Source organism: Mugil cephalus, chromosome 7, assembly GCF_022458985.1.
Source record: "Mugil cephalus isolate CIBA_MC_2020 chromosome 7, CIBA_Mcephalus_1.1, whole genome shotgun sequence".
NCBI classification, from domain to species: domain Eukaryota; kingdom Metazoa; phylum Chordata; class Actinopteri; order Mugiliformes; family Mugilidae; genus Mugil; species Mugil cephalus.
The window spans coordinates 13,531,585-13,555,524 of record NC_061776.1 but is presented as its reverse complement, the minus strand read 5'-3'; the positions used below and the strand labels follow the sequence as shown (position 1 = coordinate 13,555,524).

The window sequence follows — 23,940 nt, the reverse complement described above, 5'->3', positions numbered from 1 at the left end:
TACAATAAATGCATGAATAATCAATTAATTAATTATGATGGGAGGACTCTACTTACGTGCTTATCTTTTCTTTCTCCAAGATGAACCTGCGAAGTTCCTAAACAAAGCCAGAGGTCCCATGGGAATGTCATCGTCCCTTAAAGGAAATCTCGAGCTGACCTGCGAGGTCTCTCCTGCCACTGCTGTTGTCGTATGGAAAAAAGATCAGGTGGAGATCACTGAGGACCAAAGAACGACCATTATCGCTAAAGGGACTCAAAGGAAGCTCATCATCAAGAATGCCAAGAAAATTGATGAAGGACATTACTCATGTGAGACAGCAGCTGACAAAGTCACATTCCAAGTCAAGATAAAAGGTAAGAATGCGCTAAAGGTAAAATTACTTGGTTATGCTGCTTATCTGCAATCTTAACAAACATGTTTATTTTTCTCTCTCTTAGAAGCACAAACCGTATCTGCCTTCTCCAACAAGGAGTCAGTCCAGAAGGAGGTTCAAGCTACTCTCTCCCAAAAAGCAACTCTTAGCTGCAGCGTGTCTGATAGCAAGACGGAGGTGAAATGGTACAAAGACAGCAAACAGTTGGTATCCAGCAAGACAGTGTATTCAGAAGTAAAAGGCAACACTCGACAGCTGGTGATTGAAAAGGTGGAGAAGGGTGATGCTGGAGAATACACCTGTGAAGCTGGAGGGGATAAGCTGGTCTTCAAGATATCTGTGTCAGGTGGGGCTTCATAACACACATTTTATCTCTGTGTCTGTGAGCTACCGGATATTCTGAGCTACTGTTGATCTTACACAGTGCTCATAACAACACTGTATTTCTTATTATTACCTTCAGAGGCCCAGTCCGCCTTCTCTAAACAGGAGTCTGTCCAAAAGGAAGTGAAAGCCACTCTCTCCCAGAAAGCCACCCTGAGCTGTGAGGTAGCTGACGCTAAGACAGAGGTGAAGTGGTACAAAGATGGCAAGCTGCTGACTTCCAGCAAGACAATCCATACTGAATCATCAGGCAAGAGTCGCCAGCTGGTGATTGACAACATAGAGAAGAAGGATGCGGGAGAGTACGTCTGTGAGGCTGGGACTGAGAAGCTGGCTTTTAAGATGCAAGTGACAGGTGAGTGTGGATCTTCGTACTGACTGGGTGTATATTAATGAGCTTTGAATCAATTGCATCTGGTATTCTTCCTTCATCAGAAGCAGCTAAGTCGGCTTTCCTCAACAAAGAGTCCGTCCAGAAGGAGGTGAAAGCCACTGTATCTCAGAAGACCACTCTGAGCTGTGAGGTTTCAGATTCCAAGACTGAGGTGAAGTGGTACAAAGATAGCAAGCTGCTGACGTCCAGCAAGACAGTCCACACTGAATCAAAAGGCAGGAGTCGCCAGCTGGTGATTGACAACGTGGAGAAGAAGGATGCTGGAGAGTACACATGTGAGGCTGGAACTGAGAAGCTCGTCTTCAAACTTCAGGTGCCAGGTAACTGCAGTCTGACTAGATTTTGTTTTGTATATTAACAGAAATGACATATTACTGATCCCTCTCAATGGGCAAGGAAAATAATTTCATCCACATTCCTGGTCTCCACAGACACACAGGTCCAGTCCGCCTTCTCCAACAAGGAGTCTGTCCAGAAGGAGGTGAAAGCCATTCTCTCCCAGAAAGCCACCCTGAGCTGTGAGGTAGCTGACACCAAGACAGAGGTGAAGTGGTACAAGGATGGCAAGCTGCTGACTTCCAGCAAGACAATTCGTGCAGAGTCGAAAGGCAAGAGTCGCCAGCTGGTGATAGAAAGCGTGGAGAAGAAGGATGCTGGAGAGTACATCTGTGAGTCTGGGACTGAGAAGCTGGTCTTTAAGATACGTGTGGAAGGTAAGGAGAATGCAGCATGCTGAGTCAGCAGTTTTTTAGTTTTGAGCGTCCAAATCATAGCCTAGATTTTAGGTGCAACATTTGTTTAATGGCTAATCTTTATATAGATATTGAGACATTCTTATTAATCCTGCACAAACTGATTGATAATAGAGGTGAAGTGGTAGAAGGATGGGAAGCAGTCAAGTAGGGGTGGGCAATATGGCAAGAATATCATATCACGATTTTTTGAAAATAAAAATCACGATTTCGATTTTATCATGAGCTTAAATTGAAAAATGAAAAGCAGACAATTTAGTCCAAAGAACCTTTCTTAACAGATTTTATTTTAAATGGCAGTTTTGCCTGCAATTGGGATGATTCCTCTTCCAATGATCGAACAGGTTTGTCGTGTTGCCAAACTTGCAAACTTTGCACAGAACATTTGCCTGCACTTCATCAGTTGAGGAAAATCCAAACCTATTCCTTATAATTGAAGTGGAATTTTTTTTAGTGACCAACGTTTGGCTTTCAGCCATGGCTCTCCATGCGGCTACAGCTACACACATAAACAAGTATTCGGGAAAGTGCATCACTGCCCGTAATTCGCTATGATTGGTTGGTCGATCTCTGCAGTTTGACAGATCGTCTTCACGTTGTAATCCTTCACAATTTAATATCGTCATATCGTCCACCCCTGCCATCAAGTCACAGTGTGCTAGCTGTTGATTGATGGTGTGGGGCAAAGTGTAGGATGCATTGAAGATAGTGGAGGGGGTCTTCGTGTAGTAGGAGGTTAAAATTTAGTATAAGTTACAGGTGTGAGGATATGGAAGGTGATGGTCTGTGTCGCAATTTGTTCATATTCTTTTTGAGTGTGAGTACTTGTCTGTCTGATTATTTAATTAAGTAAAATTGATGGAGAGCCCAAATGGAGGATTTATTTTTGGTTAAATTATGAATGCCGTAGTGTATTACTGGTATCGCAAAAGCAGTGTTTTGTGGATGTCCTGCATATTTGTCGTGTTTGTTTCACCTCTGTTGTGTGTAGCTTTCCTGCTTATACTTATCTTACATCACATTTAAATGACAGATTTAAGGTATCGTGTTAAACATCTTAACATCTTTGGTTATTACCTTTGCAGAGATCCAACTCAAGTCCGCCTTCTCCAACAAGGAGTCTGTCCAAAAGGAGGTGAAAGCCACTCTCTCCCAGAAAGCCACCCTGAGCTGTGAGGTAGCTGACACGAAGACAGAGGTGAAGTGGTACAAGGATGGCAAGCTGCTGACTTCCAGCAAGACAATTCGTGCAGAGTCGAAAGGCAAGAGTCGCCAGCTGGTGATAGAAAGCGTGGAGAAGAAGGATGCTGGAGAGTACATCTGTGAGTCTGGGACTGAGAAGCTGGCCTTTAAGATACAGGTGGCAGGTGAGAGGAATGACATGTAGTAGTAGTAGTAGTAGTAGTAGTAGTAGTAGTAGTAGCAGTTGTAGTAGGGCTGGGCGCTATGACCAGAAATGTATGTCACGGTATTTCTCAAAATTCTGATAGTATTATGGTATATCAGGGTATATTTTTTCATGCATAATCATGTGTTCACAACATTTTCTACTGGTTGAGAGATTAATTAATGCAGGATGGACGATTTTACTGTGATGATGAGTAAATATTTTAGAATAATCTCACACTAGTAGTAAAACAGTTTTGCCATGTTTGCCCTGTCTGCTCATGTGGTGTGACATTTACAGCTTGGAGATAAAAATAGAAAAACGAACAAATAAATGTTTTCAGGATGAAATGAAGAAACAGGGACAGTTATGATTACATTTATTTTTACGTTTTTTTTCATATTTATTTATATTTAAATTGCTATGTCTGTAATGTCAATAGCAGCGTGACCACAACTGTAATAGTTGTAATCTGCGTGCAATATATTTTTTTCTCATTCATAAAAAGCTAAAGTTGAGGGTATTTTTGGGGACAGCTTCAGTCGGGGGACAGGTCATACAAAACGACCGACACGGCACGTAATCTTATCTCGTTCTGCCTCTTCATTTATTGGACCTTTCCATCTTCACCACGCCTCGCGATGTACAAGTGCTATATTGAAAATGGTCCGGTCTGAAACATTGTCTCGCGCCGCAGCGTTCCAAACAGCATTTTAAAAATTCATATTTTAACGGAAAAAAAATACAGGTATGAACCAGTATACCGCCCAGCCCTAAGTAGTAGTATTTTTTTTACTGGTGAGTCAAACGCATGAACGCTGGGGCTGTTTGGGGAAGAGGGAACAGGTGAGGTGGGTCAGATGTCTAGGAACAGTCTGAGGACATCTCATTGTGAGTGTGACACTAAGCAATAATGACACGATGAAAGCTAAACGATCTTTCATATTTTAACGAAAAAACACAGGTATGAACTGGTATACCGCCCAGCCCTAAGTAGCAGTATTTTCTGCAGTAAGCATGTGTGCATGTCATTGTTTTTCTGATTTGATCTTGTGTTCACAGTAACTGAAACGTGTCTTTACTCATTCATTTCGGGTTGATTGATGTGTTTATATCAACGTTTTTTCATGTGTTGTGCAGAAGCCCCAGCTGGCTTCTCCAACAAGGAGTCTGTCCAGAAGGAGGTGAAAGCCTCTCTCTCCCAGAAAGCCACTCTGAGTTGCGAGGTTTCAGATTTAAAGACAGAGATAAAGTGGTACAAGGACGGCAAATTGCTGACTTCCAGCAAAGCAGTTCACATGGAGTCAAAGGGCAAGACTCGTGAGCTGGTCATAGAAAAAATGGAGCAAAAGGATGCTGGGGAGTATACTTGTGAGGCTGGAACCGAGAAGCTGGTGTTTAAGCTGCAGCTAAAAGGTAACATTTATTCTGCCGCTACACTGACTTTTTTCTACAATAGCTGTCAAAGCACAAAGCACTAAAAAGATGTTCTTCTACGTAGATGCGGCTGCCAAGTTCCAGAAGAAATCTGTCAAGGACACATGCGTTGTTCAAACAAGTGAAAGCATTATTTTAACCACTGAGCTGACCACAGAGAGCGGTAGCGTGAAGTGGTTTCGAGATGGTGTGGAGCTCAAGGAGAGCAGCAAGTATGAAATGAAAAAGGATGGCTTTTCTCGTACCCTGATAGTAAAATCCACAGAAACCAAAGACAGTGGATCATACTCCTGTCAAACTGCTGATGACAAACTGGAGTTCAAAGTTCAGGTTAAAGGTAGGTCAGAGGACTCAGAGTACTTGCTGAGTAGACCCCTACAGATGCCAAATTCTGTTGTTTTGACATTGAACTCTTCCGATTTAATTTCAGATTCAGCCTTGAAGTTTGTTGTCCCTTTGAAACCGGCGACAGTGGAGTTGGGAGGTACACTTAGTCTGGTTTGTGAACTAAATCAAGCCTCAGGGGATGTTTCCTGGCACCGTGACGGCCGTGAGATTAAACCTGGAGGCAGGTACAGCATCAGAACAGATGGCGCGAAGCGGGTTCTCACCGTGACTGAAATGACTAAGGAAGATGAAGGAGAATACAGCTGTGAATGTAGAAATGATAAGACATCTGCTAAAGTCTCCTCTAAAGGTGATTAACCCATTTAACTAATTAATTCAGGGTAGATGCCATGTGTGCTATGAGCTCTCGCTTCTTCCTTTCAGCACCGAGACAAGTGAGGCTGACTACCAAACTGAACAATGTGGCCGCAACGGAGGGGAAAGATGCCATTTTCAAATGCACCGTCACTCCTGCGGACGTCAGTGTTAAATGGTTCCACAACAGCATACCCGTCACCGCTGGACCCAAGTACAAGATCGAGCACGGAGGCAACAGCCGCTCACTTACCATCACTGCGGTCACTCAGAAAGACACAGGAGAGATTAGCATTGACGCAGAAGGCAAAAGCTGCAAAGCCACCCTTCAAGTGCAACGTAAGAGTGTGAATATATTGTTAAAATATCAATATTTATGAACAAATGCCATCTTTAATCATTCTCTTCGACACTCTTTGTGTCCCTATTAGACGAACCTGTGATGTTTAAGAAGAAGCTAGAAAACTTAACAGCGGTGGAGCAAAGTGAAGTGAAACTGGAAGTGGAGCTCAGTAAGGCGTCAGGGGAGGTCAGGTGGATGAAGAATAGCGTAGTGCTGCAGCCAGCAGGAAACATGGAGATTCGTGTAGATGGAGCTAAACAGGCTCTGGTCTTCAAGAGTGTGACTTCCGCTGACCGTGGCATCTACTCTTGTGAAACTCTGGATGACAAGACCCAGGCCAAGCTCACCGTGGAGAGTAAGACTAGTCACCATTCACATTTTTTAAGGAAAACTTACACAGAGCGTGTTAAAGATATAGAGCATGTGATCTCTTGTCAGGAACGTCAAAACTCAAAACCATTTCTTTCTCCTTTCAGTGAAGAAGATTCAGGTTACAAAGGGTCTTTCAGAAACCAAGGCTCATGAAGCCGAGACAGTAACTCTTGAGGTAGAGCTCAGTCAGGCCGACGTTGAAGGCTCCTGGAGTAGAGATGGGGCCAAGTTAAAGTCAGGACCGAACTGCCGCATCACAACTCTGGGAAAGAAGCACGCCTTGACTTTGTCCAGTCTCAAGAGGGAGGATGCTGGAACGATTTCCTTCCAGGCGGAGGGAGTCCACACTTCTTGCAAACTGATTGTGACAGGTAAATGTTGCTTTATGTAAGTCCTGGTATGGCACAAAACTGAACAAACATTCGTACTCTGCTCACTATTTGACTAACACGCTCCTTCTACAGAACCTCCTGCCATGATCTCCAACCCCATTGTGGATGTCACTGTTCCTGAAAAGGAGAAAGTTACTTTTGAATGTGAAGTGTCCAGAACAAATGCCGACGTAAAGTGGTTTAAGGTGAGATATTATTGTTTGAACTGGAGCCCGAAGAGAAAAAAGAGGTGGTTTAAAAGTATGAAGTGCATTAATGATGTTTTGGGAAACAATGACCCTGCAGGATGATGTTGAGCTGAAACCGGGAAAAAACTTCGGGATTCATTCTTTGGGCCGAAAGCGGAGTTTGGTCATCAACAAATGCACACCTGGTGATGCAGGCACTTACGTCTGTCGGACCACTGATGACAACACCTCTGCCAAGCTCACTGTTCATGGTAATTATTAATCATGTCACAAATTTGAAGCTATTTCACAGTGAGGTCATAAACGCATTTTTTCACGCAGCCAGAGATATCAAGATTGTGAAGAAGCTTGAGGATGTGGAGGTGATGGAGAAGGAAAGTGCTGCATTTGTTTGTGAAATCTCACACGATGATGTGGAGTGCCAGTGGTACAAAGGAAGTACTAAACTCAAAGTCAGTGATAACATCAAGATGAGACAAGAAGGTGAGGCTATTATATTTTAACTTGCAATGTTAATAAGTTTTCCTTTATTAATACAAGCTGTCTATGTCTCGTTCCAGGCAGAACGTATGTCCTGCTGTTTAAGTCTGTTACCCCTGAAGATATAGGTGAGATTAAATTTACAGCTGAGAAGGCTTCTTCAACTGCGAAACTGAAAGTGAAAGGTAAACAAATCTTTGCGCTGTGTGCAGAAAGATCATATAACAGTACATGCAGTATGCGGTTGTGCATGAAAAAAGTTAACCATTATGTTACAATGTTCAATGTGGTTGCAAATGGATTATTCCTAATTAATAGATAATTAAACTCACATTTCAATCTGAAATAAGGCCAATTTAATTTGATCGTCAGATTGTTTTTGAATGCGACCTGTGCATTCTTGGTATCAAGACTTTTTAAAGTTAGATATTCTAAGAATATGTATCCTCATGAGATGGAAAATCCAGCTGCAACTTGCATTTACATTGTTATTCCTCATTGAGACCTGATGGCAAAATGAACACACCTCAGCAACACAACTTGGCGTTTTACCAGCTGAGATTTAGATGTATTTTATTTTATAATCTCTTGACGTATGAGAAGATAATTCACGGATTAGTGACACGTCAGTGGATCTAAAAGTTATATCAACATGCGTCAACATGCATATGCTGGCTAGTTCCTGTGCTGTTCTTGCTGGATGCAATCAAACTGAAACTGATGTGAAAAAATGACTGGCAAAGAGTGACTCCTATTTTATGTGCTGTAGCACTGCAGATTCTCGCTATTTGCCAAAGCTTTTTAAAAAAAAAAAGTTCGAACTCAACATGCATAAAAAGCATTCCCTTTGCTCTGGCTGTCACATAATTCATTCCTCGTATTATAGTGCACTTTGGCAAGGCCTTGGCTTTAATAGCCTTTAATGTTCGCAAAGAAAGTCTCCATTGATTCGGTGCTATCGTTACTTCAGAGCTGCCTGTCAAGTTTGTGAAGAAGCTCAGGGATAAGATAGCGATGTATAAGCATCGTGGTCATCTTGAGTGCCAAGTTTCACGTGCCAGCGCAAAGGTGAAGTGGTACAAGAACAAGACGGAGATCAAACCCAGCGACAAGTACGAGATCAAGAGTGAAGACGTGTACCGGAAGCTCACCATCAACGATGTGGACGCCGGGGATGAAGACACGTATACCTGCGACGCCACTGATGACAAGACATCCTGTAAACTGCTTGTGGAAGGTAACGCAGTGGATGATGATGGAGGTTAATTGGAAACATAATGTCCCTATAAATACACTATCACACTCAAATCAAGCCATCAGAATCCTAGTCAATGAGGTATCCGCCTTTATGTCTATCTATCTGAAGAAAATGACTAAATATGTGAAAATTGCATCGATTTACTTTTCAGCCATTTTGTAACAGACCTGGCTTACTAAATCAATTAACACATACTTTGGCATTTAAGCCAATTTGTGCCAAAAAGTAATTAACAAAAACTGTATTACTCCCGTATTACCCCACAATAACCTAATAATGTGTGTGGTCTTAGACACTTATGTTTACCAAGTTTGTAGCAGAAGAGAAGTTGTGCTGTGAGTTGATCTAGATGTATAGTAACTGAATCATTGTTTATATGTATCGTAAACAATGATTTCATTCTGTCAGGCTGACTTTTATTACACACACAAAATAGTGCCACTACCTAATTTCTGGGAGTTGAGAATAAAAAAATGTTTTACTATGAAACCAATATTTCTTATGTTGCTGACTTCCAACTAACCTGCTCTATTTTCATGATCCCTTCCAGAGCAGTCCATTAGCATTGTGCGGGAACTTAGTCCAGTAGAAGTGACAGAACCCTTTGCAGCTGTTTTTGAAGTTGAAATCAGTATGGAGCTGGTGAAGCCTCCTATATGGACCTTGAGTGGATTTGCTGTTCAGGAGGGCGCCGATGTTGAGATGGAGAAAGAAGGCACGATGCACCGTCTTACCTTCAAGAAGACCAAAGCGTCGATGACGGGGCCTGTGCAGTTTACGGCTGGAAAGAGCAAATCTTTAGCCCAGCTCACAGTCAAAGGTAAATGTTTCATCACTGCATTAGTAGATAAATATTTATAGTGTACTTCGGTCTAACCCACATGATGTTCCTCACATTCAGAGCGCCCGCTTGAGGTTGCAGAGCCCATCAAAGATGTAAAGGCGAAGGAGAAAAGCTCAGCCATACTCAGCTGCAAATTCTCTGCCCCACCCAAAGACGTCAAATGGTTCAAAGATCAGGTATCTCTGACGGCATCAGACAAGTACAACATAAAGCAAGATGCAACAAGGGCCCAAATTACCATTCAAAGGTTGACTGAGGAGGACAGTGGAGAGTATCGCTGTCAGTCCGGACCTGCTGAGACCAAAGGCAAACTTACTGTTGAAGGTACTGGCTATGCATTGAACACCACAGACACTGCAACAATTATGTGTGTCTGTACCATCACGTAAATAAACTATTTTCATTCTTGTTTCCCCTGCCTAGTTCGTGACATTAAGATCACCAAACACTTGGCTGACACAGAGGTTGATGAGGACAGCGATGCGGTGCTTGTTTGTGAGATCAACTATCCAGATGAAGAGGTGCAGTGGCTCTTGAATGACAAGGTGCTGTTCACTAATGAAGTCAACACCATCACTCATGAGGGGAAAGTTCACAAGCTCACACTGAAGAACTTGGCACCTCAGGATGGGGGCACCATCACCTTTCAAGTCCGCAAGGTGAAGGAGTCAGTCACACTAAAGGTTAAAGGTGAGAAGTAGCTGTTTCTCGCGTAAAGATTTCTTGAAGTGTATATGACTGCCATCAATCAGTGCATTTACATGCACAGCTTAATCGAGCTATGCTTGAAATTCGACTTTCTGAGTGAGGTCCCAGTTTACATGCAATGGAGAAAATCGATTAACTGATGGGAACATGTCCTCCTCCTCCACACTAGGTGGCTATATGTGTCTTGTCAGCGGGTTATTACGGACCCCTTTCCATTTGACGTCATATAATAAACAAGATGGACAATGTACAAGATGGATAATGTACATAATGGCTGCGCTACTTTTTATGCAGATAAGATGGCGCTGTCCCTTAGGTGGTTCTTCTACGGGCTCTGTTTACCTTCTTCTGTGTCTGATTTTCTTGGATGTTTTTGTTCTGGGATCATACACCAGCGTTTTGGTTGTGGAGCATACACGCACACTGTCCAGTCAAAAGTCCGATAAAGGCGCATACATGCTCAAGATTTGGGTGTCTTAATCGGATAAGGAATTTTAGTCGGAGTAACTTGTTTACATGCACTTAAATTGTCCAGTTAAAGTCGGATTAAGGCAATAATTAGTTTTTCTCACGTGCATGTAAACCTACTGAACGGGGGAGGCTGTACTTATCCTGAAAGATAATAATATAAAATATAATCCTGTCATTCTTTACTTCCTCAACTCTTCAGAGAAGCGTGCTGTGTTCCTCAAGTCTCTTGATGATGTCATTGGAGAAGAGAAAGGCATGATAACTCTGGCTTGTGAGGCATCCAAGCCAAGGGTTTCCCCCACATGGAGAAAAGAAGGTAAAGTCTTAAAAGCAGGACCAAAATATGAGCTCCTTCACACAGGCAAGTCTTTGGGGCTTATCATCAAGGATGCTACCAAAGAAGACGCCGGAGAGTACAGTTGTGATCTCGGCACAGAGGTTTCTAAGGCAAAGGTCACTGTCAGAGGTGGGTGTTTGCAAAATGTTTATACACTGCTGTTTGGCTACCATTAAGTGACACACCTTATGCTTTCCAAACTAGAAATTGGTATCGGAATCACTAAATGGCTGAAATCAGCTGAGGTGAACGAGGGAGAGACGTGCAGCTTTGAGTGCATCCTGTCCCGTGAGAGCACAGATGAATGCTCCTGGGCCATTAATGGCAAAACTATTACAAATGGAGGCCGCTTCAAGATCTCTAGTAAAGGACGCAAGTACATGCTGACTATTAACAGTGTCACCCCCGCTGATGCCGGTGAAGTAGTCTTCAACATTAAGGACCTGAGCTCTAAAACTACTTTAACAGTTGAAGGTAAGCTGCACATTCATTTTCAAGAGGCCCTGACAAACAGTAAGGTCTAAACCCTTGTGTTCGTATTTTTGTTACTCAGCCAGTGTTCGTGGGTCTGGTGGACACGTTGTATTTTGAGGCTTTTAATTCACCACAACTGAACAGTTTTATGTTAAAATACTCAACAAATGTTTACTTCATCTTAATTACAAGCAATATAAACATCATACATGCTAAATATTTGCTATTTTATAAAATTAACATTTTATTGTCTCTTGTCACAGGCAAGGCTTCATCTCTTTTAAAGGAACTACAGAATATTAGTGTCGTTCGAGGTGAAGATGCCGTGTTTACCTGTGAAGTGACGCAGGCTAGTTCCACTGTAACGTGGACCAAGGAAGGCAAAGTCATCAAAAAGAGCCAGAAGTATGAGATCAGCCAACAGGATAAGATTATGAAGCTGACCATCCATAGTGTGTGTGCTCAAGACTCCGGAGAGTACAGTTGTGAAGTTGTTGGAGGTGCAACCACCAAAGCTAACCTGGAAATCAAGGGTAAGGCTCAAAAAACTTTAAACTTAGTTTCATCGTTCAAGAGACTCGCCCATTAAAACACAGTTAGTATTGTCTTAAAAAAAAGCTGACTTGGTATCTTTGCTAAATATGGAGTTTGTCGTGGGGTAATCTTACTTTAGTTCTACAGTTTTATACTCTTGACTAAACTTGCAACAATTTTGTCTGTTTTTCACAGAGCCAATCCATAATTTCACCAAAGCGCTAAAAGACAGCCAAGCAGATGAGAACAGCTCTCTGACCTTACAATGTGAGACGGCACAAACTCCATCCACGGTGGTGTGGCTCAAAGGCCACACGGAGCTCAGAGCCGGAGGTCGATACGAGATGTCCCAGAAGGAGTGTGTCTTAACTCTCACCATCAAACATCTGGAAGAGAAAGATACCGACATCTACACTTGCGACGTGGGCACTGCCAAGAGCATGGCTAAGGTGACTGTTAAAGGTGAGTACTTGAGCATGAATAACTGTAAGATTGAAGTTACCGTCCTACTGCACTACAGATATGTTTGGGGTAAGTTTTCGTCTTGGACAGCTAATTATATTATTGAATTATGTTTAAAAATGTAGCTGAATAAATAAATGAATATTCCAAGTAATAATAATATGACCGAGCTATTGTGTGGAATGTAATCACTGCTATGTAATTGACTTGGTGTAATTAACTTTTCAGCCTGTTTATTAGAAAAAAATAGTAAACATTCGTATATCAGACATCATTTAAATATTTTGAAGAAGTAATCTTATCATTCTACTCTCCATAAACTTTTTATGTTCCTTGAAGTCAGTATTGAACGATGTTAAACGTTTTGAGCTTTTCTGTGCATGTCTGTTCTTCCTACACATGGTGGATGCCATGTTTTAGTGTTGCTATAAAAGTCTATAGTGAAAAAAGGTTCATGTTGATTGTTCTGAAGGGATATCTGCGTCTTTAGTTTGCTTTGTCAGTTCTTCTTGTTTTCCTTCTCCCTCTGCAGTCAAGCCCTCTTACCATTAGGGAGCAGACTCCCCGACACACCTTCTCTGTTGTCATATGCATATCTTGCTGACAGTATAGATTTGCTTTATGTGTGCTAATGAAGAATATGCTGTGCTTTTGTTTCCTCTTTGTCTCGGGATATGTGCAGTTGAGAGATTGTCCTATATTCAAATTAATTGTCTTGTCATGAGAAAGAAATTAATTCTTTAGTCTTCTAATGGCAGATGTTGGTCAAAACCTTCATCAGAAGGTATACTTAGGTTTCAAAAGTGTATGTTGGACAACTGGTGCCTTTCACCGTTCTTCACAACCAACCAAAAAACGTCCAGCACCCTGTTTTACATATTCAGGCCATTTTATTTTAGTCCTGTTTGCCAGTTTTAATGAGAATCTCAAAAACCAGGACCAAAAGGACATTTTTCTGTGAATTTTCAAAACCTTGGGCTGATATCCTTTGGAAGAAAGGCTCTGAAGTTCTCACACCTGGAGAGAAGTTTGACATGAAGCACAGAGGGTTTCCCTTGTGTTGCTTTTGTTGCTTTTGTAATTTTATGCTAAACCCACAACTTATCTGGCCTCATTATAAGAAGAGTAATGGAAACTTGCTTGTGCAGCATTGCCACCAACCTTCACACAGAAGTTGAAGAACCAGGAAGCGGAGGAAGGAGCAACCATTACTTTGCTCTGTGAGCTCTCTAAACCTGGAGTCCCAGTGGAGTGGAAGAAAGGAACACAGGCCCTGAAGTCTGGGGAGAAGTATCAGATGAAGCAGAACGCCTCTGTCAATGAACTCCTGATCAACAAGGTGGTGCCAGAAGACAGTGGAGACTACACCTGTGTGTGTGGAGACCAGAAGACTACAGCCAGCATCAATATAAAGGGTAGGGAGAGGATTTTTCCAAAGAGTGGGTTTAAGAAACTGTTTGGGAATAGTTCTGAATGGTTTAGATGTATTTTTTGCAGAGTCTGCATGTCATTGCGGGATGTGAACAGTCAGTGTTTCTCATTTTTGTTCTGTGCCATTTTTCTCACGGTGTACTTTTGGTTGCTAACTGACTAATAAATGCTCAGCCCAACCAGTGACCTTCACACAGAAGTTGAAGAACCAGGAAGCTGAGGAAGGAGGAACCATTACTTTGCTCTGTGAGCTCTCTAAACCTGGAGTCACAGTGGAGTGGAAGAAGGGAACACAGGTCCTGAAGTCTGGAGAGAAGTATCAGATGAAGCAGAAGGCCTCTGTCAATGAACTCCTGATCAACAAGGTGGTGCCAGAAGACAGTGGAGACTACACCTGTTTGTTTGGAGACCAGAAGACTACAGCCAGCATCAATATAAAGGGTAGGGAGAGGATTTTTCCGAAGAGTAGGTTTAAGAAACTGTTTTTGAATGGTTTTGTGTAGAACAACTTTTTGTTTGTCGTTTTTGTTGTGTGCCTTTTATTTGTCACTTGCACCATGATATGCCGCTGACTTCTGATCAACCAATAAATGTTCAGCCCAACCAGTGACCTTCACACAGAAGTTGAAGAACCAGGAAGCTGAGGAAGGAGCAACCATTACTTTGCTCTGTGAGCTCTCTAAACCTGGAGTCACTGTTGAGTGGAAGAAGGGAACACAGGCCCTGAAGTCTGGAGAGAAGTATCAGATGAAGCAGAAGGCCTCTGTCAATGAACTCCTGATCAACAAAGTTGTGCCAGAAGACAGTGGAGACTACACGTGTGTGTGTGGAGACCAGAAGACTACAGCCAGCATCAACGTGAAGGGTAGGGAGAGGATTTTTCCAAAGAGTCCAACAGTGGTCTGCTGTTCAGACTTACCTATACTAGAATTTGGATGTCATTTTGGCTTGTAATTTCTCAGTGTTGGTAAATGTGTGTTTGGTGTTTTTGAATTATATGTATTTCTATGTTTTATGTCACGGTGTGCTTTTGGTTACTAACTGACTAATAAATGGTTAGCCCAACCAGTGACCTTCACACAGAAGTTGAAGAACCAGGAAGCTGAGGAAGGAGGAACCATTACTTTGCTCTGTGAGCTCTCTAAACCTGGAGTCACAGTGGAGTGGAAGAAGGGAACACAGGTCCTGAAGTCTGGAGAGAAGTATCAGATGAAGCAGAAGGCCTCTGTCAATGAGCTCCTGATCAACAAGGTGGTGCCAGAAGACAGTGGAGACTACACCTGTTTGTTTGGAGACCAGAAGACTACAGCCAGCATCAATATAAAGGGTAGGGAGTGGATTTTTCCGAAGAGTAGGTTTAAGAACCTGTTTTCGAATGGTTTTGTATAGAACAACTTTTTGTTTGTCGTTTTTGTTCTGTGCCTTTTATTTGTCACTTGCACCATGATATGCCGCTGACTTCTGATCAACCAATGAATGTTCAGCCCAACCAGTGACCTTCACACAGAAGTTGAAGAACCAGGAAGCTGAGGAAGGAGCAACCATTACTTTGCTCTGTGAGCTCTCTAAACCTGGAGTCACAGTGGAGTGGAAGAAGGGAACACAGGCTCTGAAGTCTGGAGAGAAGTATCAGATGAAGCAGAACGCCTCTGTCAATGAACTCCTGATCAACAAGGTGGTGCCAGAAGACAGTGGAGACTACACCTGTGTGTTTGGAGACCAGAAGACTACAGCCAGCATCAACGTGAAGGGTAGGGAGAGGATTTTTCCAAAGAGTAGGTTTAAGAAACTGTTTACAAATGGTTTTGTATAGAACACATTTTGTATGTACGTATTCAGATGCATTTTTTGCAGTGTTGTAAACAGTCAGTGTTTCTCATTTTTGTTCTGAGATTTTTTTTTTTATCATTTGCACCATGATATGCTGCCTACTGCTAATCAACCAATAAATGTTCAGCCCAACCAGTGACCTTCACACAAAAGTTGGAGAAGCAGGAAGCTGAGGAAGGAGCAACCATTACTTTGCTCTGTGAGCTCTCTAAACCTGGAGTCACAGTGGAGTGGAAGAAGGGAACACAGGTCCTTAAGTCTGGAGAGAAGTATCAGATGAAGCAGAAGGCCTCTGTCAATGAACTCCTGATCAACAAGGTGGTGCCAGAAGACAGTGGAGACTACACCTGTGTGTGTGGAGACCAGAAGACTACAGCCAGCATCAATATAAAGGGTAGGGAGAGGATTTTTCAAAACATAGTTTAGAGCTACTTTTCAGATGCAAATGTTATCTTTTAAAGTCTGACGTGTTGTTATGAGTGGTAATTGTTCTGATAATGGTACATAATATGGCTTGCCACTCATTACTAACCGACTAATAAATGCTCAGCCCAACCAGTGACCTTCACACAGAAGTTGAAGAACCAGGAAGCTGAGGAAGGGGGAACCATTACTTTGCTCTGTGAGCTCTCTAAACCTGGAGTCCCAGTGGAGTGGAAGAAGGGAACACAGGCCCTGAAGTCTGGGGAGAAGTATCAGATGAAGCAGAAGGCCTCTGTCAGTGAGCTCCTGATCAACAAGGTGGTGCCAGAAGACAGTGGAGACTACACCTGTGTGTGTGGAGACCAGAAGACTACAGCTAGCATCAATATAAAGGGTAGGGAGAGGACTTCTGAAGATTTGGTCAATGGAGCGTTTATAAAAACTGTAACAGATTTTCACCAATGTTTTTACAATTTATATTTATATTTGGAGCGGGGTGTTATCATGGGTGCTATTTGTGTTTTCATTACACTGTATTTTAACCAGCTTAACCGAGTTATGTTATTGGAGCTAAACTGCATGCGTCCTTTCATTGTTCGTGATGAAATGCACATTGTAAGGCTTTGCTGGCGCTACTGCTCTACAGCAGTAGAGTGGGCAGCCGCCTGCTGCTTCTTACTGTTTGACTTACAGCTAACCAACTAATAAATGCTCAGCCCAACCAGTGACCTTCAAACAGAAGTTGGAGAACCAGGAGGCTGAGGAGGGAGCTGAAGTTGTTCTGCGCTGTGAGCTCTCTAAACCTGGAGTCCCAGTGGAGTGGAAGAAGGGAACACAGGCCCTGAAGTCTGGGGAGAAGTATCAGATGAAGCAGAAGGCCTCTGTCAATGAACTCCTGATCAACAAGGTGGTGCCAAAAGACAGTGGAGACTACAGCTGTGTGTGTGGAGACCAGAAGACTACAGCCAGCATCAATATAAAGGGTAGGAGGATTTGGGATTTAAACCCTTACAGCATATCGAGATTTCCCTTGTAATACAGTAATGTTGTTTGTTGATTTTTATCTTCAAATATACAGAATGGATTACTTATGTAATGCATATATAATATATGCTGTGTTATATGTATGTTGACCATTTGCTGGCTCATGAATTGTCATTTATGTGTATCTGGTTGGAAGTCTTTTGCCTGGATTGCTTCTATGTATCGTGCTTTTTATGCTCTGTGCTGGCACAGTTTGAATTTTGATATTTGTTTAACAATATTTGTTGGTCTAAAGAGTCTCCTTTTACACTTCATAGTCTGACACTTTTACAGATCTTTCCTTTTGCTGTGTTTGTCTTTTATGTTGAGTTTTTTTGTCATGGTACGTGGACACTATATTATACTGTATATTGTGTATGTGCCTGTCCATTTTTGTCTAAAGTATTTTATTTAATCTGGCAAGCGAACAGATTCTCATTGATTATCAAAGTGCACATTTCAGTCAGCATGTCAATGATCAAATATGTTAGACCAGATATCAAAACGAAGAATATTTCCAATCAGCTGTAAGTTGCTAAACTCGCGTCTAAGAGGCAGGAGACCAAAGTAAATATTGAATAAATGAAGAGAAGTTGTTGTTCTGCTGTGGCTTTAGCTTTAGTGTGTCGTTCATCTTAATAATGATCTTTCTGTTGTCATGTGCAGCCTTCCTTTAAATTGGTCCCGTGTCTTGTGGTCCATGCAGTTTATGATTGATGCTCATACAGTTCATTGTATCTCTCTCACTATTAGTCGTCTGCAGTTAATTGTCTTCAGTCAAATGTTCCGTCTGCGTTACAACAGGATGTTCACATTTCTGTTTCCTTTGTGCTGTGGAGTGTGTAGCTCAATGAAATCCATTGTGTCTGGTTTAAGAATACGACATAAATTCTGTTGAATTTTAAATGTCAATTGCGCGTGGAATGATACACTGTCCTTTATGTAACTTGTGTGGTCTGAGAAGTCTGATGGTCCAATTTGGTTGACTGGAAGTTCATCTATTTGCTGCCTGTGCAGTTTATACAATATTCCTCTTTATCCACATCATATATTTCAGCCAAGATGACTGCAACGCCGTCCATGGCTTCTCAGGAGAAGCAACAGAGGCGAGAGATAAATGAGACGGTAGAAGGTAATTTTCTGTCGACTCTCAGCTTGTTTATTTGGCCCGTTTCTAATATAAAACGCTTTGTTGAAAGAAAAACACTGAGCTTGAAACATTGTCGCTCCATGTGTGTCTCCTGACCTCTGTCATTGAGACTTGTCGGGTCATGAATTGGCTTACATCGTGTCATTGTGTTCATGCTAGATTTAAATTTATGGCTTGATCTGCTCTGTTTCATGTGTTTCATTCAACTGTTGTGTAAGAAAATCTATGAATTTCAATATCATCACCTGTGGATTTTTGTGGTCTCTGGCTTATTCTGTTGCATGGAGGCTGGCTGTTGGTGTTGGTCCCCATCAGCTGTGTTTTTTCTGTGGACAAGACTTATTATTGTGTGTAGCTGGTGCTTTGCTGGAGGAAAAAACTGTGGCTCCAATGTTGTGTGCTGTTATTATAGCGGTGACTCTGCCCACTACTGGACAAACTCCTGAACAGCAGCTACTCGAAGAGAAGATTCAGAAAGGTTCAAGGGAGCTTAAAGTGGGAGGTGAAGGTAATGCAACACACATTTGCATGACTTTTGGTGGCTACCATAACATCTGCAAATGTTGTCCTGTGTAATTTCAGGCTTGTGGAAGAAGATCAGACTTTAAAAACATGTCAGGAGTTTGACTTTAGTTTATCTCTTTGCAAAATGAATGGCTAAAAAAACTTGTGGTGTTTGTTTCATCGTGAGCTTTCTTGATGTTTCTATGTCAGTTTTGTCACAAAGACTTTTGTCTATTTGTTTTAAGGCTTGGTTGTTGTTCTGTATTGGATTGCTGATATGATAATTTTTGAGAGGAGGCAGAGGCTTTAGTCATTGTTGATCGTTGTCACTTAACCTGGTTCTGTCAGTTTCCAGATCTTTGTCTTGACGTTCGTACGTATAATTTAATGCAAAGGCAGTTGTAAGCGGGTAACACCAGAATGCGTGTCATTTGTGACTATGTGCTTTACTGGCTGCGGCTGGCTGTCGTCCACAAGCCGTCAAACTTTAAAAATGTAAGGCTGATGTTGTGCTTCATACCAGCTGAGAAGACAATTGCTGGAGCAGCTGCTAAACAAGAAACCCAAAGGCAGGGGACCAAAGAACCAGCTGAAGGTATTTAAGAGTTCAGTCAGTTTTCTTATTCCACAGTGAATTTACCTGTCTCACTTTTTCTCAGTCTTGTGTTCTTGCTCTAATCTGTTGTTGTTCTTTACTTTTCATGATGCATCTGGATAAGTGTTACATGTTTGGCTGTAGCTTGTCTGTTGTAAAGTTAAACCGGTTTTTAAGGTTCATTGTCTTGCATTCACGTACACGTGATCAATAGTTTAGGGTTTAACTAACAGACCAAGTCCTTAATTAAGTTAGTCCCTAAACATACTCTTAAAGTTTATGTACTTAACTACTTATTTGCGATGTCTATTTTTCTACTAGAGTACTTGGTTTTACCAATACTTTTGGAAACTCTTCCCACCTCTGGAATTTTGTCATAGTTGAATTATATTTTATAGGTATAGATTTGATATATTGAATGATTGAATTATTTTATTTATTTACAATGGAACTTTTTTCCAACTCATTATTTCCAGCTTATTGTTGTTGGTGATTCTCTTGGTAGTGGTGGTAGATCTTATATCTTATATAAATATACAGATGTTACAAAAACTTTTGCAAGCATCGATTATGCCTGAATGGGCTGCCATCAGTCAGGATGTGTCCCAGAAGTCAACATTGTAAATATTGACTCTTTGCATAAACTTAATGAAATCGTCAATGAAATCCTTTGACTCTTATGAAATGTTTTTAATTGTTACCATAGTAACACCTGACAAAGATATCTAAAAACACTGAAGCAGTAAAGGGCTGTACAGATACCAGTACTAATGAGCATATTTGTGTGTATTGGACCCTCCCTGTACCTGGGCTGAAGTCTGTATATTGTCCGGTGCACTTCAAAATTTATTGTAAAGTGTTTGAAATAACAGATGTAATGATCCTAGTATACAAGCTACTGTATGTACGAAGCTGGTCATCCTGGGATGGATGTGTAAGACTATAAACTATTAACATTTGTGTCTATTGGATGTTTCCATGTGGTGATGTTGGTCGGTGTTAGCCACTGTGCTGCTGTTTGTCTCTGTTGAGGAAGGAGCTCTTGGTCAGTGGCACCGTCTGTACGTTCTTTAAGATTCAGCTTGTCACAGTCATTGCATGACATATAAGGCCGTGGACATTAAATGGTACCACTGTTGTCTTGGATATTCGGGGCTTTAGAAGGTGTAGCATGTCGCTTTTGATTTGTTGCATTGTCCCGCCTGTTGGTCACGTTCTATAATGTTAGGTGAATTAAAGTCTTCGCTTGTCTATAAATGACCGCAGTTACAGCAGAGGTGTCGGCGGCTTCCGCAGTGACCAACAAAGGTGAAGCAGAGAAGCAGGAATCCAGAAAGACAGATGAAGGTATGTGCTGGGGAAACTCACAGAGCGCTGTTTGTATAAGTTCTCTGTGGGCTGCTGTCTTTTTTGTGTGCTGGTCCGTTGCCCAGCTGCATGCTGGGATATGTTAAACACTGAGACGTTCTTGTTTCTTGAGGATTTTGTCAACAATCTGGCTCATTAGTTCTTGTTGGTGGACAAGTTGGAAGTTGAACATTGGCAGTTAATTACTTCCTGTTGATATCAGTAGTGTTGCTGTTTGTTTTTTTTATTATCAGTTTAGCCACCATCTTTGTTGCTTTATTCATCTGATGCTTCACTTCCATGATCCTTGTATTTTGCCCTGTGCTGTATTTATTGAAGTGGATATTAATTAATTTAGTTGCCTGTTGGTTCTGAAGTTGTTCTGAGGCTATAACCCACAGAGCTGGATACCAAAATGAGTGGACCAGATAGAATTGATGTGGCACCTCTGTAATATTCATTCCCCTTATTGTTGGCGTGTTTTCCATTCGGACTCGTGTTTGGCGTGTATTTAACATGATCGGGTGTTGCTCACTTTGTATTTATTGGTGAATGATTCGGTGTGTTTGCTGTATTTAGAATAGTTAAGTTATGTATAGTTGAGGCCTATGTTTGATGGACGTTTTTTTAGCTCTTGCCCTCCCTTTAATTTTGGGTAAAAAGACCATTGTCTGCACATTAGCTTTGTTTTCTTTGTACAGGTGTGTTTGTGTGTGTATTAAATCAGACATAAAGAAGCGTTTTACTTTTGCTGTTACTTGTTAAAAAAATCCTTCAATCAGTCAGGTAAGTTATAAAGTTGCCTTTTTTTTTTACACAGTAAACTGCTTCACTACAACAACGCATATCAACATCTTGTTCCATTTATTCAATCCTCAGTTCTTCCTGTTGTATTCATGCGAGATCTGGAGAGCCAGGTGGCGGAGGAGGGAGGTAGTGTCACTCTGCGCTGTGAGCTTTCTAAACCTGGACTCCATGTAAAGTGGAAGAAGGAAGGAACTGAGGTCTTGAGTTGTGGTGAAAAGTATCAGATAAAGCAAAGCGGGTTCTGTTATGAGCTGCAGATCCTTGATTTGAAACCTGGAGACACAGGAACCTACTCATGCGGTTTAGAGGACACAATAAGCTCAGCATCTCTTGTAGTAAATGGTACGATGGAGACTGTCTGTCTTTATGTTGTGTGATTTCCTAATTCACTCTTTTTTATCTCACATTTTTTCCATCATTTGTAGTCATTACTTTATAGTTAATTAGTTATTTCTTTTTCTTTATCAGCTCTCCCAGTTGTTTTCACAAGAGCGTTGGAAAGCCAAACAGTCGATGAGGGCGACAATGTCACATTACAATGTGAGCTTTCCAAACCTGGTGTTCCTCTGGAGTGGAGGAAAGGAGAACTTGGTCTTTGCCCATGTGCCAAGTATCAAATTAGTCAAACAGGATGCCTGGCTTCACTAGTAATCAATGACGTTGACCCAGAGGATTCTGGGAGTTACACATGTGCCACTGGTGACCAGGAAAGCACTGCACAACTAGCTGTGAAGGGTATGCTTTCTGCAACCCACTGTTTGTGGTTGAAATCCTTGAGTGACGATTTGTTAGATTATTGTTGCAATCCAGTCTTACTGTAGTTTTGTGTTGGTGGAAAGCTGAAAGATTGGATCTGCTCTTTTCTTAAACCTTTCTCCGCATTTCTTCGATTCTCTGCAGCCCAGCCTGTCCTTTTCAAAACCCAGCTGCAGAACCTTGAAAGACAGGCCGGGGACTCTGCTAGTCTTCGTTGTGAAACCACAAAGCCGGGAGCCATTGTGGTCTGGAGGTGTGGGGATAGAGTGCTAACATCCAGCAGCAAGTATCACCTGAAGCAGGAAGGGACTGTAGTTGAGCTTGTCATCTACAAGCTGCAGGGAACTGATGCAGGAGAATACTCCTGCGATACCGGCAGCCAGAGGACGTCTGCTGTCCTCACTGTGCATGGTAGGATTTTTCACTGTTCTGTTCCTTGCACCCACTGGACTTCCATCTTTCTTGTCCGTCATCACTTCGTCTTCTCTTCTCACTAAACTACACTTGAGCATGAAGTGCACCGACTTTTCGTCTTTCACCTGTTTGTGGTCTTCTTAACTGCATTTAAATGTTGACGTATTATTTCTTATCTCGTGTGCATTATGCTCTGCAGTCCACTGTTTTCAAAGCACTTCTAGTTGTTTGCACACACTTTTCTGTTGAGGTTCGTCACTGTGTTTCAGCTTGTCTTGCACATCTCTTCACAAACATTAACACACACAACTCGGTTTTTCTTCACTTGGAACTCATAATAAAATCTCAGCAGAAATCGTTTTAAACTTGGATCAAAATCCGGACCGCTTGAAATTCACAAAATGATGCATTTGTCAAACAGAGGTTGAGGTAAATATACTGAAATTCTTGGAGAGCTGCGTTGTGTACGAGGGTGAAGACGTCCACTTTGAATGTCTGGTTTCTCATGAGGAGACACCTCTGACTCAGTGGAAACTCCAGGATGTTCCACTGCAGAATAATGAAATGAACCTGATCAGGACCGAGGGCCGGGTGCACAGCCTCACCCTCAGAGGTGTCACTGCAGCCGACTCAGGAACAGTCACTTTCACTGTGGGAAACCACACTTCCACTGCTTCTCTGACGGTCAGAGGTAAGGGGAAGCATTTTATTCCTATGGCTGAGGGATGAACATTTGACATATGCCTTCTGCATTAACATGTGGACAACTTCTGCTCACACATCCTCTTGTCGTCTTCCTTGGGGGACACCTTCTCTCTGTCTTTTCAGTTATAAAAATGAAATTATACCAGCTTGGTATAATTCATCTCATTTCATTTTTATTTTTTATTTTTGTTGCTTTGTTTTGATTTAATTTGAAAACCCATTATCACATTCTCATATGTATATAGTATATGCATGTTTGCATCTCTTTAATGGAACTAAAGCATTTTTCTTATGCTTTAGTTCAGTTTAGTACTAAAATTACATACATACATACAAGTACCAGTATTTATTTAGTGACTGACTTGCTGCTATGATTGACTTCAGACTGACCATATAGTGTTTATTCTAAAATGACTGCTGTTCTGAAGCCTTTATTGCATATCATCTCCCATTTCCCTCCTCTCACCTCTTGTCACCTCTATACTGCCCCTATATGAAGAATTTCATACTTCACTTGTATGTTAAGCCTTTTTATGTTGTTCATAGATCAGTACATTGTGTGCACTTATGAATTTTCCAAGTCTTGATGAATTTATGTCTCTTTCGTCAAACTCTGAAGTTGCCTGTGCGTGGGTGAAGCAGTGTTTAAATGAATCTTTT

General features: G+C 41.7%; 1 protein-coding gene across 1 annotated transcript in view; it reads left to right on the top strand.

The window, feature by feature from the left end:
• The window catches only part of obscnb (obscurin, cytoskeletal calmodulin and titin-interacting RhoGEF b), a 52,397-nt gene that overhangs the window by 8,133 nt on the left and 20,324 nt on the right, over window positions 1-23,940 (top strand). Inside the window, 36 exon segments of the mRNA XM_047588846.1 lie at window positions 81-356; window positions 441-722; window positions 840-1,115; window positions 1,196-1,474; window positions 1,586-1,867; window positions 2,992-3,273; window positions 4,434-4,709; window positions 4,795-5,067; window positions 5,161-5,427; window positions 5,502-5,771; window positions 5,864-6,130; window positions 6,252-6,518; window positions 6,612-6,724; window positions 6,825-6,978; window positions 7,049-7,210; window positions 7,288-7,392; window positions 8,178-8,444; window positions 9,016-9,285; window positions 9,367-9,633; window positions 9,733-9,999; window positions 10,688-10,954; window positions 11,030-11,299; window positions 11,563-11,832; window positions 12,029-12,295; window positions 13,444-13,710; window positions 13,901-14,167; window positions 14,325-14,591; window positions 14,787-15,053; window positions 15,211-15,477; window positions 15,684-15,950; window positions 16,696-16,962; window positions 19,204-19,251; window positions 20,518-20,598; window positions 21,874-22,140; window positions 22,306-22,572; window positions 22,997-23,266. Coding sequence (XP_047444802.1) covers window positions 81-356; window positions 441-722; window positions 840-1,115; window positions 1,196-1,474; window positions 1,586-1,867; window positions 2,992-3,273; window positions 4,434-4,709; window positions 4,795-5,067; window positions 5,161-5,427; window positions 5,502-5,771; window positions 5,864-6,130; window positions 6,252-6,518; window positions 6,612-6,724; window positions 6,825-6,978; window positions 7,049-7,210; window positions 7,288-7,392; window positions 8,178-8,444; window positions 9,016-9,285; window positions 9,367-9,633; window positions 9,733-9,999; window positions 10,688-10,954; window positions 11,030-11,299; window positions 11,563-11,832; window positions 12,029-12,295; window positions 13,444-13,710; window positions 13,901-14,167; window positions 14,325-14,591; window positions 14,787-15,053; window positions 15,211-15,477; window positions 15,684-15,950; window positions 16,696-16,962; window positions 19,204-19,251; window positions 20,518-20,598; window positions 21,874-22,140; window positions 22,306-22,572; window positions 22,997-23,266 — 8,778 coding nt within the window.